Here is a 14,061-nt window from a genome sequence, read left to right on the forward strand (position 1 = left end):
GATGAACGACATGTTTTTTTTCTTCTTAAATGTGGTGTGATGTTACGTTTTTGTTATTTGGTACATAACATAATGACGTGGCTTTTGCCTCACTTCCCTTTAAATATGATATTTCCTTGTATCGCTTGCAAATAAACATATTAATCTAACACATTTTTGTAATGTGTAAATACCCATACTCAGTTTCACACCAATCATTTGAGATGTCTTAACTTCTCTGGAGAAAGATGGACGGACAGACCATAAGAACATCATCATCCTCAGGCCTTGCTTGCATTGTGCCAACATCAGTCCCGTCATGCTCAGTGCAAGTGATTCGCTGCACCTCATAGAAACTAAATGGGAGGCAGTGGCCCCACCTAGGCTGCTGTATCCGGTGTGGCTTTATGGTAGAAGTGTGGAACAGCAGTAAAACAGAAACCACATCCACAGACATGCCCACAGCAAATGACACGTGTCCTAAAACGTCCTCAGTAGTATTTCAGGGCCATCTTTCTTTAACAAACAGTGACACTGAGGCATGAACAGAGACATGAAGATACTGAAGATGGTTATTATAAATTAACTATATTTATTTATTGATTTCAACATGGAAAGTGTTGGTCATCTCAACTGGAAAGACCCCCACCCCACCCACAGAAAACAGTGCACCAAGTACTTTACCATGTGGATGCCGCAGTGTTATTACTCACCACAAGAGGGATCAGAGGGGTGAACTGAAGCAGAGAAACAGGTTTTCCATGCAGCGCTATTTGAGTCATTGCATGTGTTCCATTTATTTGTGTGGGTTTGTATAAGTTTGTGAATGTGTGTGTGTTTTGGGGATGCCCAATGTAAACTGTTTAGAGTAGGCAGCATGGAGTTTGGCCTGGACCGGTCATCCCTCTTCTCCTTCATCTAAACTGTGGATCCGACTGTCTCACTACCACTTCCTCCTGTGTTCTCCCTCTCCTCACACCTTCTATGGATTACTCTCTGCAGCGTATTTACACCTGTTTCGTTTCTACCTTTCCTTTTCTTTCTTTTCCATATTCCATGATTTCCCTCACCGTAGTTTTGTGTGCCTTTATATGTCGTGGGCTGGATATTTTGTGTATCTCAGTTCCCTAATTTCAAGAGAAGGATGGAACAGATTTTTTGGATGTTATTATTTTTCTAATTAACCACTGCATCAAACTTATACCACAAAATTTGGTTTGGCTCCAATGCCAAGAAATATGAGGGCCACATTCACTGATATCAACACCAATATGATTGTTACAGGTGTCATACTTTTTGAAGTGAATGCATCATTAATACTACTGAATACATGTTCATCGACACCAAATTATTTGCTATTCTCTGTCACTCACTTAATCACATACATGTTAAAACATATAAGAGTTTTTAATGGTTAATAAAAAATGTTCATTGCATGAATTCTCCAAACTAGTAAGGTGATTGATGTGCACATGTACACGGCAGCAATATGTGTACGCTTCCATTTTGCTTCTGCTTGTCGATGTTGTTGTAGGGATGCCGTCGATGGGTGGTAACCAAAATGACATTGCAGGCAACTCTATCAGCCTTTAAAGCTCCTATGTGTAAACATTTGAAAATGTTCGCCCCCAGTGATAGAATGATAGTATGATGATGACTGTATACAGCAACGCATGCAGGGGATCTGGGACAGCGAAACTCAGTCGCACCATATAAGTGGTGGTGGAAGCTTCTTCCATTTTCTTCCGGGTTTCTCCGTTCCCTCAAAAGGTCAGCAATGTTAAGAACGGTCAACAGCAAGTATTCACGTGGCAAAGCTCACTAAAGCTTAACCCTACACAAAATCACTACAAGGAAACAAAAAATAAAGCATGTGAGAAATACACAACCTGTGTGACACGCTGGATTGATTAAAATAGAAGCAAAACTGCTCCGTCCACTCTTATCTTCTCTCTCCCTTCCAATCACTTCAGTCTTGTGCAATTTTAACATTTTAGTTAAGATGTATCGCAAGGCCAGCTGCAGATACGGGGAAGTAACACTCGTTCACGGAGAACTAGCCGATGGCCTTCTCCAAACAAAAGGTTTATCTGAATGGACTCTCCAACCTTCTTGCCAACTTGCAATAGAAGCTTTTAATGGTTGGAGTGAAAAATCACTTCCTGTTTTGTCATGATAATCTCCTTTGATTTAGTACATATTTGCAGCACAGAAATTTGATAATGTTTCAGAGGAAGCTGGATGTGTTTCATGTGTTGACATTTTCTGAATGTTTCAACAGAAGTGCTGCGATTCCTGGATGTCTTGGCATGTCAGCAGCTCAGCTTTTTATGTCGTGTTGACTTTTCCATGTCTCATAAATTTTTGCTGGCAACAGGAGTGCTGATTCTGTCCATTCAAATCATTAACTTCGACTTATCTGCCACACATGCAGTAGGACGTTTGACCGAGGGGACATATTTGTCAGTCAGCAAACCATGCTGGGAATCACGGAAAGTGTCTGTATTGACATTGTGACGAAGATGTGACATCCCCCTCACTCAGTGGCAGCACACAGGAACTTCCTGTGTGGCTGCGCTGGCTCGGATTGGTCCATTCATGGGAGCAACAGGAAATAGGGAGACATATATCAGTCAACTGGAGGCTAGCACTCCAAAGCCGTGGAACAATAAACATAGCAAAGAGTGCTATTCAAACACACACACACACACACACACACACACAGAACATTCTTTCCTATAAAAACATTTGGCCACTGTTGCTTGGACTGCCGCTTACTTCATGTCACACACGATACACTGACCACTCTTACAGTACTGTTTAACATACACACATACCACGCTTGTATAGTGCAGTACTTCATTCAACATCTGATTTATGTCACAGTCCACGTTCTGCAGTGCAAAGTGATTACTTTCAAATTTCAGTTTTCACAATGGAGTCGTATCGCTCTGGTCCTCTTCTTAGGTCAACAATCGTGCGCTGAGAACGACTGGTTTCAGGTCAGACAGAATCTGAACTAAAACACTTCATTGTCCATTGTCCACCACTTTCTCCTCTCTTCTTCCTGTACTCTCGCTTGTCTAGAGACTGCCCTCTGGCAAGCTCATATCAGGTAAGACCCGCCCTCTTGAGATCGGCAACCAATCAAAAATGATGAATGGCAACCAGTGACCGTGACAAAATAGATTTTGCAGAGAAATTGTTTCTGACCCCACATATTTGATGCACATGCTTACACAATTTATAAAAAAAAAAGACTAACAGACTATTACCATATAAAGTTGTTATGACAAACAGTTGCCCATTTACACATTCAGCCGACATGGAGCAATGTTAAAATTAATTTTGAATGTCGAATGAGTGACACCTGTCACATTACCAATAATCTTTTGATCCGTTGTTTATATAAAAAAAATGTCCAGTAGAGCAGCTTTAAGCTGATTGGACTACATGAAGAAAATCAGCACTGAGTTTCTCACTTGATCATAACTCAGAATATATTCCGAATATACTTTTTTCCCATGCTAACCCTAAGTCAGTGCTCATTGTAATTCCAAAAACTCTAACCAAGATGAGAAAAGCCATCCCTTTTTGCAAGCCAGAATGTTGAATGATTTCGATGTAATGATGCGTCACTTAACACTATTGTTTTTGGTTACAACGTGACAGGCCCCTGACATTCCTGTTTGACAAAAGTTCAAGGTAAATTAACGTTCTCTGGCAACTGCATGAAGCGAGCCAGGCCCAGACACACCACCTCAACAGAGAACATGTAAGTGTTGGGAACTCATGTATTGAGCATTTCCTCCCCTCTAAACCACACTGTGGAAAAATATGTCCCTCTTACAATATATAAACACATAGTTAAACACAGACTTCTGCAAACAGTCAACGCTGTCTAAAATGTGTGAGCAGCCTCAAGGACTATAGATTATTGAGTCTAGCTGAAAAAAACCCTGCATGTCATGAAGCATACATTATCAGTTGGTGTCTGTCTGTGTGTTCCCCCGTTTGCCGGTTACTGACTTTTTGGATGTCACAGAATGAAAACACAGAAAACACTGGTGGATAACAGTCAGGAGCAACAATAGCAAGGCTGATCATGTTAGATAAAGCAAGAACGTTACATAACATTCTACTACTGTCAATAAAATAAGTCATTATCTTAAGTCCTATCTTTGAAACTCTATTTTTGCTTTATTTCAGAAAAGCCAAATTTCACATAAAAAAACACTCCAACAAAATAATTCCGACTTTTCTCATGTTTTTATTGTTGCTGGGATATCAACACTATGACTCTGGGTGGACATTCATTGATATTGGCCCGTACAGTATAGATAGTATGGAAATCACATTTATGTCTGTCACAATTACTTTCTAAAAACTACTACTGGTATATGGTTTGTTAAATCTGAGGCTTGAGCCAAACACATTTTAAAGCAATGTTTCACTTTGGAAGAACACAATGTTTCACACCTACAGTTTGGAAGATAAATCATTGCTCCTACTAATGCACATATTATCTTTCTATGTGTACACTTTGGGATGAACAGCTTTTGGTATTAAAATGATAACATCTCTTAAGTGCAACACACACCGGCTGCGTCATGTAATGTCAGTTGATGCCCATAGCAAACATTCAGACAAAATAAGAAGTAATCAGGGCACAATAGCCAGGATGTGCTAATCTGGGCAGCTAATGTGATAAAACTGTTGCTTTTTTGGGGAACTTCACGCCAAAAACTCTGGGGAAAAGGACCGTGGCGTATCCTGACATGCATGACAGTGGGTTAACATGTGTAACCACCAGCACATGTTGCCCTTAAGAATGATTTTTTTTTTTGTCTCCTTGTTCAACGAAAAGACAAAATGGAATTTAAATCTCAATTAGCATCCCCACATCATATTATATGAGCTTGTATTATTATCATATCAAATCAAATCATATTATGTAATCTGCATTTATGACTTTTGATGTGTTGTGTATCTTTATTATTCAGAAGAGTCATGCTCTCTGGTGAAAGCTTTCTACAAAAGTGAAATATCACTCTAACACTTAATCCTTGTTCTACTTTAAGGCAATTGCAAAACGACGGTGTTAGCAACACACAAACTTAAAGAGTAGGTTAACACCACCCGAAAATGTTGTTGTTGCCCTCCTCCAGTGGTTTAACTTTTCACCTTGCTGCAGTGATGTACAAGTGCACTTCAGGACATTGTGACATCACAGCTGGGTGTGGTCAGAGGTGAAACAGGCTTGAAACTTTCAACCAGAGAGGGCGGTAAAACCTTTCAGCCTGGTGTTAAGTTAGTCTTTAAGAAAGAGGACTGGAAGGCACTGCACACATAGATATCAAGTTCTGGGTCACATACAAGTTAATAACTGTAATAATGTCTACAGGAAATTAATTAATTAATTAGGGTCACAATACAAAAGAGCTCATGACATAAAAACCATAAACAAAATCCTACAGTACATTTGGACAGAGTATAACAGTTAAATTTACAAACACAAAAACACTTTCCCTTTGGTGATTAACTTTGAATAATATATTTTATATACACACATACTGTACACATATACTTACAATGGTGTACAAAGAGTGACACACTGGTAAACAAAGACAGAAATCTTAGTTGGTTTGCTATATAACCTGAATCAATACTTTGTTGGAAAAAATGGTTACAGCCAATGTCAAACACGAAGGGTCCAGAGACATAGATTGACAAAGTTTGGTCAATGAAACACTAATGCTGCCACTATTCTTGCGAGGCTTTGTGAAGTTGACAGAAGTGAAACTTGGACAAGCTCAAAGGCAAAACTAAGTTAAATTGAAAAAAATATTGTTGCCTTAGAATTTTTAGTTTTCTCATTTTTTGTACATGGTAAAGGCACAACCAGGAGAATAAAAGGCCAGAAGCAAGTAGGAAAATCTAGATGGGCAAAGACAATAAGATGTCCACTCCCCACTCTCAAGGCAACTTATGTTGCCTCATAAACACGGCAACATTTTGGGGAAACTTTGACAGGCAAAAATACCAGCTGACTTCATTTTAGCACTGCAGCTTAAATCCCTGACAAACATTTTGCTTCCTGGAAAACATCTGACTGTATTTTTGGCCGCGATTCTCACTTTTCTGTCAGCTGTGAGGACCTTTGTCTATGTATTTTGGCCAAAAAGTGTTTTGATCTGAGTCAGGACAAAACGTTCAGCTGGCAGTTTTTAACAACGCACGTCATCACATCACCAGGCAACCTTTCAGTTGGCTTAGACTCTCAAGTTAATAGCAGAAGTCGGGGAGTGCACTCGTGGAAATAATATAACACCATTCAACACTGCATTGGCTCAATTCTGCCTCACCTCTCACAAAGTCCCTCCATTATGAAAAACACCCTAAAGGCTGCTAGACTTTTGAGCGGTTTCATAAGAGTAAACAGTAATACGTCATACGTCAACATCATCAGAACCCCAAGTCCAAACTGTAATATGTGCCATCTAATTAATTTGGAAGCTATACACATGATGTGAGTGTCCCTCTGTTCAAGACTTTTTGGGATCGGGTATCCAAAGTTTTGTCTAAAAGTAAGGCCATTCTGCACAATGCAACTTTGCTGCTTCTCAATGATGATTCTCAGTTAGATGAATGAAAGAAATTGAATGAAAGAAGTTGAAGAAGTTGTTGCTGGGAGTTTTAACAGCCCCCAAAAACTTTTAGTCCAAAGATGGCTGCCCCCTCACAATCTTAGCACCAGGAAATGGCTGACATATTTTCATGGCATTGTGAGCTGTCTACTGCCCGAATTAAAGAGGCAAAATCTTCCACTTTGGAGGTGTGGTCACACGCAGCAGTCCAAATAAGGAATAAACTCTATGGGTCATGAATAGAGGAACACTATACATTTTAACTTTCTCAATTAACTATGGTTAAGCAGTCCATAGAAGGTGGGTGGTTGGTATTAAGAAGGATGGGAGGGACGACGAGGGAGGGGGGGGCAGTATGTGAATGCAAAACATTTGAATTATTTGTTTATGTCATTCGCAAATATAGGTTTGCTCACAATGGTGACATAAATAACATTTTGGATGGGCTTCTGCATTACTTCATATCACCAATAACAGTGTTACAGCAAAAACGTTTTCCCAAATACTGCCATAAAAGATGCACATTGGAGTTTAAGATGTTTGGATTTTTAGCAACATTTATTAGAGGTTAAGCTGAAAGGGAACTCATGGGCTGTTTAATTAGCAAATGTTAGCATACCGACAAGCTAAACCCAGACGGTGAACAATGTAAATATCACCTGCTTTACTGTTAGCGTTTAGCTAAAAGCACGGCTGTGCTGTACTATGCTGTACTGTGGCTCACGACTCTCAGACTGGTTAGTAGTTTGCTTTATTACAAAATGGTCCCAGTTCAAACTAGCCATTCTAGCATTTTCTTTGGCTCTGCCCATTGGGCTTAAATTCATCTGGTGACATAGATGAATGCCTCCACATCAGTGTCTTCAGTTCTGGACAGCTGGAGGTGAATAGAGCGGGTCAATATTTGCATATACAGTCATTTTTAGTTTCAGAGATCCTCCTTGTGTCGCCAGAAATTTAACAGAAACGTATGCGCTCACACTTCCACCTCTTTTCCTCAGTCAGCTTCATGGACATAGAGACACTTGATAAAAACACGAAAGGCAGACAGCTTAGCGCATTTCATGTCATGATCCGAAGTCTGTTCACACTCACCAGATTTGACCTTCACCTTGTCTCCACATAACACTGTGGCACAGAGCCTGCTCTGAAACTGCAAACATCCTCCTCCCCTTTTTGGTAAGATCCCTGGAACAACTTGTCTCTAATTCCTTAGAGAGAATAAACAACCCAGGATTTCTGCAGATCCTGGACCCTTCATGTATGTAAGTTGGATGGAAGAAAGAAAGTGTTGGGATGGATTCACAAGAAGCTTTTTAGTAGGAGAAGAGGATCAGTAGAATAGCGAGTCCCCAATGTATTTAGGTTGTAAGGTCATTAAAAGATGAATGATGAATGTACTGCAGAAGGGAGCAGTGGCTCTGGTTACTTAAACAAGTAGAACAGTATTGCAGTATTTTTTGGTAAACATCGCTAAACATGTCAAACATGTCAGTATTAATATACTGATCTATTTTATAAGCAGTAGCAGGATGTCCCATAAATCTTTGAAGCCTATATTTTAGATTAGTTAAAAATCCAGATAACAGATCCAAACACTATCAAGACAATTAGTCTTGAGTGTCTGCAAGGTCATTTTAAGGTTTACGCTGCTAAAGATAACTCGTATTAACATTCACTTACACATCATAAGCAAAAAACAGTGTGTGTTGGTTTGAGTCTTTCCTCCCGAACATAAACCAAAAAAAAAGGAAGAATAGTGTCCTAAGACCCAAAACACAGAAGGAGTCTCTAATGGTAGAGTCATGTCGTCTGTATGATGTTATGATACCTTTCTTAAGAACGGGGATCAAGGGGACAAAGTCTGAAACCCACGACAACAGAGTTAGAGAAGACTGGAGAAAAGAGGATGGGTTATACTGGCATTACCTTCATTTCACAGATTACTTTTAAATAGTTCATATCAGCGTTGTCCATAACAACACATTCAAAACAAATAGAACATAATAAACAACTAAACAAAAATACTAACAGCCTTTCAGAGTCCTCGAAGATCAGACTTCTCCCCTGTTCCTTCTCCACACAGCGATACAGTCTTGTCATCTTTCTTCATAGTTGCCATTCTCTTCTTCATTGTAATCTCATCAACTCTACTCCGTCCACCTAATCTTCAACACGTTGCTGTCTTTAGTTCATGTCATGTTCGCAGTCCCTCTTGACCTTCCCATGCTGCCATTTACTTTCTCTCAGTCAGTATCTCCACAAGAGATTACCCCCTTCAAGCAGTGGGATTAATCTCCGTGATCTCCAGCCCTCCTTTATACTACCGAGTGTTCGTTGTGGTGGTGGTGGTGGTGGTGGTGGTGCATGCCGCCGCTCAGCACCGTGTGGTTGATGGATGACGCCGACCGGTCAGACCCCTCTGCCGCCGTCCCGTTCACGTTCTCCTGCCGCTGACAGCACAGGATCTGCCTGAACGTGGCGCTCATCTCCTTGTCACGGTAGGAGTAGATGATGGGGTTCATGGCCGAGTTGAACTCGGCGAGAAGCAGGAAGAACTTCTCATAGGTGAGGACGTTGCAGCTGGCACAGAAGACATCAAGGAGGAGGATGACCAGGCCAGGGGTCCAGCAGACGATGAACGCACCTGAGGAGACACAAAGCAGAGGGAAACAAAAGTTGATATTGGTGCTGGTAAAATGAAAAGATGACTTTCAGGAATATAAAAACAGGCGCAGCTCTATAGAATGCTTTTGTTTCTGATAAAATTGCAACATGTGAACAAAAGAGTTTTGTGGTATCCCAGAGGCTGTAAAGAGTTCACTAAATCATTGCCGATGTTATTTATTGGTTATGATGATTTCACAAATTCTAGTTGTTGATCCTTGACCCCCACAAAGTCATATAAGTTAGTGATGTGGTTTGACTGGAGTTAAAGCTTGGTTGAGTAAATGTTGCACTTTACCAATTTCCGCCTATGTTATTTATTAGTTATGCTGGCTTTTTTAAAGTTGAAAATAAGTTCTACATGTGTACGATTCATCATAAATCGTAAAGGCAATTATTCACATTGTATATTTCTTCATTTTTAAATTGCCCTGGTCATCCTGGAAAAGAAAAGTTGTGATACATCCCTATTTGAAGATAATAAGAGTTTTGATGTACATACAGAGACAGAATGAATTTAGCATTATTTTTTGTCTTTGTGATGTTTTTTGGCTTGGCTTTGCACATGAGTTACTATTACTCATCATTGATGAAGCTCATGTTCTTACCTATTCTAATTCCTGGTTTCTGTCTCTGCCTTCTCATGATGTGATGAAACGCTTGGGCTGAATGTGCAGTTAAATACCACAAAAATGTGATGATGACTTTCTTGAATTTCGCCTAGTTAACATATTGTAGTTCACCTAATCAGTATATGTTTTTTTAATCCGTATTTTCAGTCCTGGACTTCCTGGAGGTTAAATTTTAATGACTCGTGATTAACATTTGGAAACTGATGACTTGCTTTGGACTCGTACTTGAATTTTGCTGACTCACACGGGCAAAACAATGATTCACTTTAGACTTTAACTCAAGTACTGATGACCGAATCAAAATGGTTACATGTCACCTTAGACTTTATACCATATCATGGCACTCATTGGAGGCATCCTGCTACCTCCTCTATCATCCTGGGTTTGAATCAGGCAGACATCCCCAACAAAATAATAAAACAAAATGGCTGTAAGATTTTGGCCATGGAAATGTCTCCTACAACACAACAACTGATCAGGTGATCTAACATATAGGTGAAGCCACACCGTCTGGGAGCCAGAGCTGGATGTTTTTCATAAAACACACAACAATCACTCTACAACCACATCACCATCACTTAATAACCACACCACCATCAGTCTACAAAACAAAAACACCCATGTCTCTCTGTAACCACATCTAGAACTTTTTAATGACACATTTTGCGTACAAAGTACTTTTGTTTTTGTTTGTTTTCAAATAGTTTAGTGTTATTATGGGTGCATTAGGTTGCCAGTTATGGAGCCATAAAAGCAAAAAAAATACCACTAAAAGGCTTTCTTCTAAGTGATGAATAAACATAGTGACATAAATAATTTAAATTGACTGTAAATACATTACATCATTCCATTATCTTTCATCTATGTAAATCAAAAATCATTTACTTTCACCACACAGTCTTATTTATCACAACACTTCCTGTTTTTCTAGTTTATTATTTCATAGAAGATACATTATGAAACAACAAAATGGAAAATGTTTCATGGGGAAAGTGGGAAATTTAAATATTTTATTGCACTTTTGACTAAAGAAACTATATTACTTGACTAATCACATATGTGATATATATATATATATATATATATATATATATATTATCTCAGTCAACATTTTAATGACAATTTGTCACTTTTAGGGCTCCATAAACCGGATGACCAAGAAAAATGTCAAACTTTCAAAATAAAAGCCCCGTGTCAAAGAAATAAATCAAAAGTGAGTTTAAATGATTTCAAAAGAAAGCAAAACAGCCTGCCATTAACAATCAACATCCTCCAAACATCTACAGAAACATAACTGACTGACCTCCAACCATATCTCCAGTATTCCATCATCACCTTCAAACCTCATTTGTGTGAGTACAATGCATCATCATTTCTCTGATTTGATTTGAAGTGTGTTTTAGCACAGTGGAGGGAGGGGGTCTCTGACTCATTACTCATGAATGTCAAGTGCAAGTATTGTGAATTCATATTGTGAACTATAAGACAACTGTAGGACATTACACTCTTGAGACAGTAAAACAAAAAGTCTTGATGAGAAATTAGGCAAGCAGAGACAGAGAGAGAGAGAGAGTATTGACAGGCAGGCCTGTTATCTGTTAGTGTTTTGCAGACGGCAGCTGCAGCAAAGGCTTGACCTCACTTCCCAGCTATGCAGGCAGACTCTCCAGAGTTAGATACATTTCTCAAACGGTTCGCAGCCCGGCAGAGAAACTATCTCAACTATTTGTCTCTGAGTGGAACACCTTACTCTGAACGGGACTAGACTCAGCACAAAAAAACAGCCCAGAAGAATTCAGAACTTGATTGATGATTGTATTTCATGAACATGTTTCCTGCTTTTAGCAACACTTATTTTGTGTTAGTGCAGATGGAAACATAATATAGTCATGAAATCGACCCCAACCACAGCCTATATCCTTGTCTGAGTAAGGTAAAAACCATAACTAAGCAACAACTAAAAGCACAAATACATAAATACTACATTCCTCTAGTTCAATTTTCTCTTTCATAAAACCTGCTGCTTCTTTAACATTGATCCTGTTCTGTTTTAAATGGGGTGTGTGTATATTCAGAGGATGTTTGTCCTGATTTTCCCCTCAGAAAGAGGAAGAAAACAGTCTTTGTGTGAAGCTATGACCTGAGAAGTTTCACCCTTAGATTCTTTCATTTCCTCCCTGAAGCCAGGGGTATATGGTTGCTTGCGCTACACCCTTCATCTCAAAATTGCCTCTTTACATTACCCAAAAAATGCGTCCAGTTTACCGTGGCCACATGGAGCAGCGTTATATCACAAAGGGTAAAGCAGAGTTTTTGTTTATGGATAAAACAAATACATATTTGGCGGAGCTAAGTGAATCCTTTTGCCATGTCACTACTTGAAAATGCCACATGGAGGGAAAAGAGACCGGAGAAATGGAAAGTCAGTGGAGAGAAAATAAATAAACACGACTCCAACCGAGGCTGGGAAAATCTGGAAATGCATGTAAAACTACTCTGACAATTTCCAGGTCTTGATAGAGTTAGGAATTATCTTACAGAAGCAAGAGGCGTATATGGGTGTTATGTCCTTCTCATAGCAACAATGTCCCACTGTGTGACAAACTGTGACATTTGAAGGATCATCTTTAGCCACACGGGGATTTGACCTTGTTGAAAGCCATGTTTCCCCACAATAGTGGATAACGCCCAGAATCCAGTGAATAACAAATCTTTTAGGGCCTGTAGGAGAATGACTGTCGAGAATAGAGAACTGCTTGATATCAAAATCCTCACTGAGACAGGGTATTGAGCAATAAAAGGCAGGAAGTTTCTTGTAGGGTCAAAACATTGTTCGTTCAGTCCCATAAAGTTTGGATCCAATGTGTATGGAAGCTCAGGTAAGTCTTAAATATCAGATAGAAAAAAAATTATGACTTGGTATCCTATCATTTTGAAAAGTCAATTTTTTCTTTTGAAATCTTAACTATCAATTAAATATGACAGTATCTCATAATCATGACCTAGTAAATGCACTTTACAAACATCATTATTTGGACATTCTATCTCATGATATAAAAATTATCTTTATCATTTTGGCTTTTTACCTCTGAAGTTTGACTTAGTCAAAACGTTGACTTAGTATCTCATTTTCCAAACTTCCCATGAATATTTTTTTCATTATGTTTCCTTTCATCCTTTTTTTTTCTCTTCTTGGCGGAAGTGGGCTTCCATAAGAGGGAGAACAGAGGGCTATGGGAACAAAAATAGGGAAATAATAGGGACCAGACAACGGCAATGAACTCCACACTCCCACAAAGACACACACAGATGCAAAGCTGAGGGTAGACACGGATAAACACTCTCATGTGCAGACACAAACACACGCAAACACTCACTTGCATAATTATACATGGCACAAAGACAGATGGAGGAACGCTCAAACATGATGTGAAAACATTTGGTCGGCGTTTAGAAAGTACTCAGAAAAACTGTCCACTCCATCCCAGCATGCATAGCCTTACAGTCAAACATTATAATCATTATTAACCAGAAACAGAGAGTCTCACTTTCAGCATAAAAGCTCTTCGTTTCGTATGACATCTTTAGGGGATTGCGAGCAATGATTTTGCGGTGTTTGTCTGTCTCTGCACTCCTTCAAATTAGGAAATGCGGATCTCTTTCCTGATCTAACTTGATGTTTGTTCAGAGATGCTTTGCTCTAATGGCTAACGTGTCGTGTTTCTTCCAGGGGGGAAATGCATTTGTCATCGTTAAATGTTTGCGACGTTGTTTCTCAGTGTTTCTGACACGTCGTCTGCAGCATTCTTGCTCTATTGCCCTCGGTCACATGTAGTGTGCTACAGGATTACATAAATATGAGGTTAAATGGCTTAAGGGATCATGCTGGTGGTTTTGCATGTTTAGGCCTTTAACTAGAAATGACATGTTTTTTTGATTGCCTGCATTTTATGTTGCCATCAGTTTCCAGTCATTTGGCTTTGCTTTGGAAAACAACTTGCACAGATTTGAAACATGCTCAAGAGATGTAATGAATATTAGTCATCCATCCAACTCAAAGTTACATTAGTGGTGATGCACTTGCTTGAAGATTGTCTTGTTTTGGTGATTTAAAAGACATTTTGGCTTCTGATATT

The 14,061-nt window shown here is 39.3% G+C and overlaps 1 protein-coding gene across 1 annotated transcript in view; it reads right to left on the minus strand.

Moving 5' to 3' along the window:
- Positions 1–8,944: 8,944 nt before the first annotated feature.
- lpar1 (lysophosphatidic acid receptor 1) overlaps positions 8,945–14,061 on the minus strand; it is a 29,791-nt gene continuing 24,674 nt past the window's right edge. The window contains exon 3 of the mRNA XM_070924720.1: positions 8,945–9,273. Coding sequence (XP_070780821.1) covers positions 8,945–9,273 — 329 coding nt within the window. The remainder of the gene's footprint in view (positions 9,274–14,061) is intronic.

Source organism: Enoplosus armatus, chromosome 18 (genome assembly GCF_043641665.1).
Source record: "Enoplosus armatus isolate fEnoArm2 chromosome 18, fEnoArm2.hap1, whole genome shotgun sequence".
Taxonomy (NCBI): Eukaryota; Metazoa; Chordata; class Actinopteri; order Centrarchiformes; family Enoplosidae; genus Enoplosus; species Enoplosus armatus.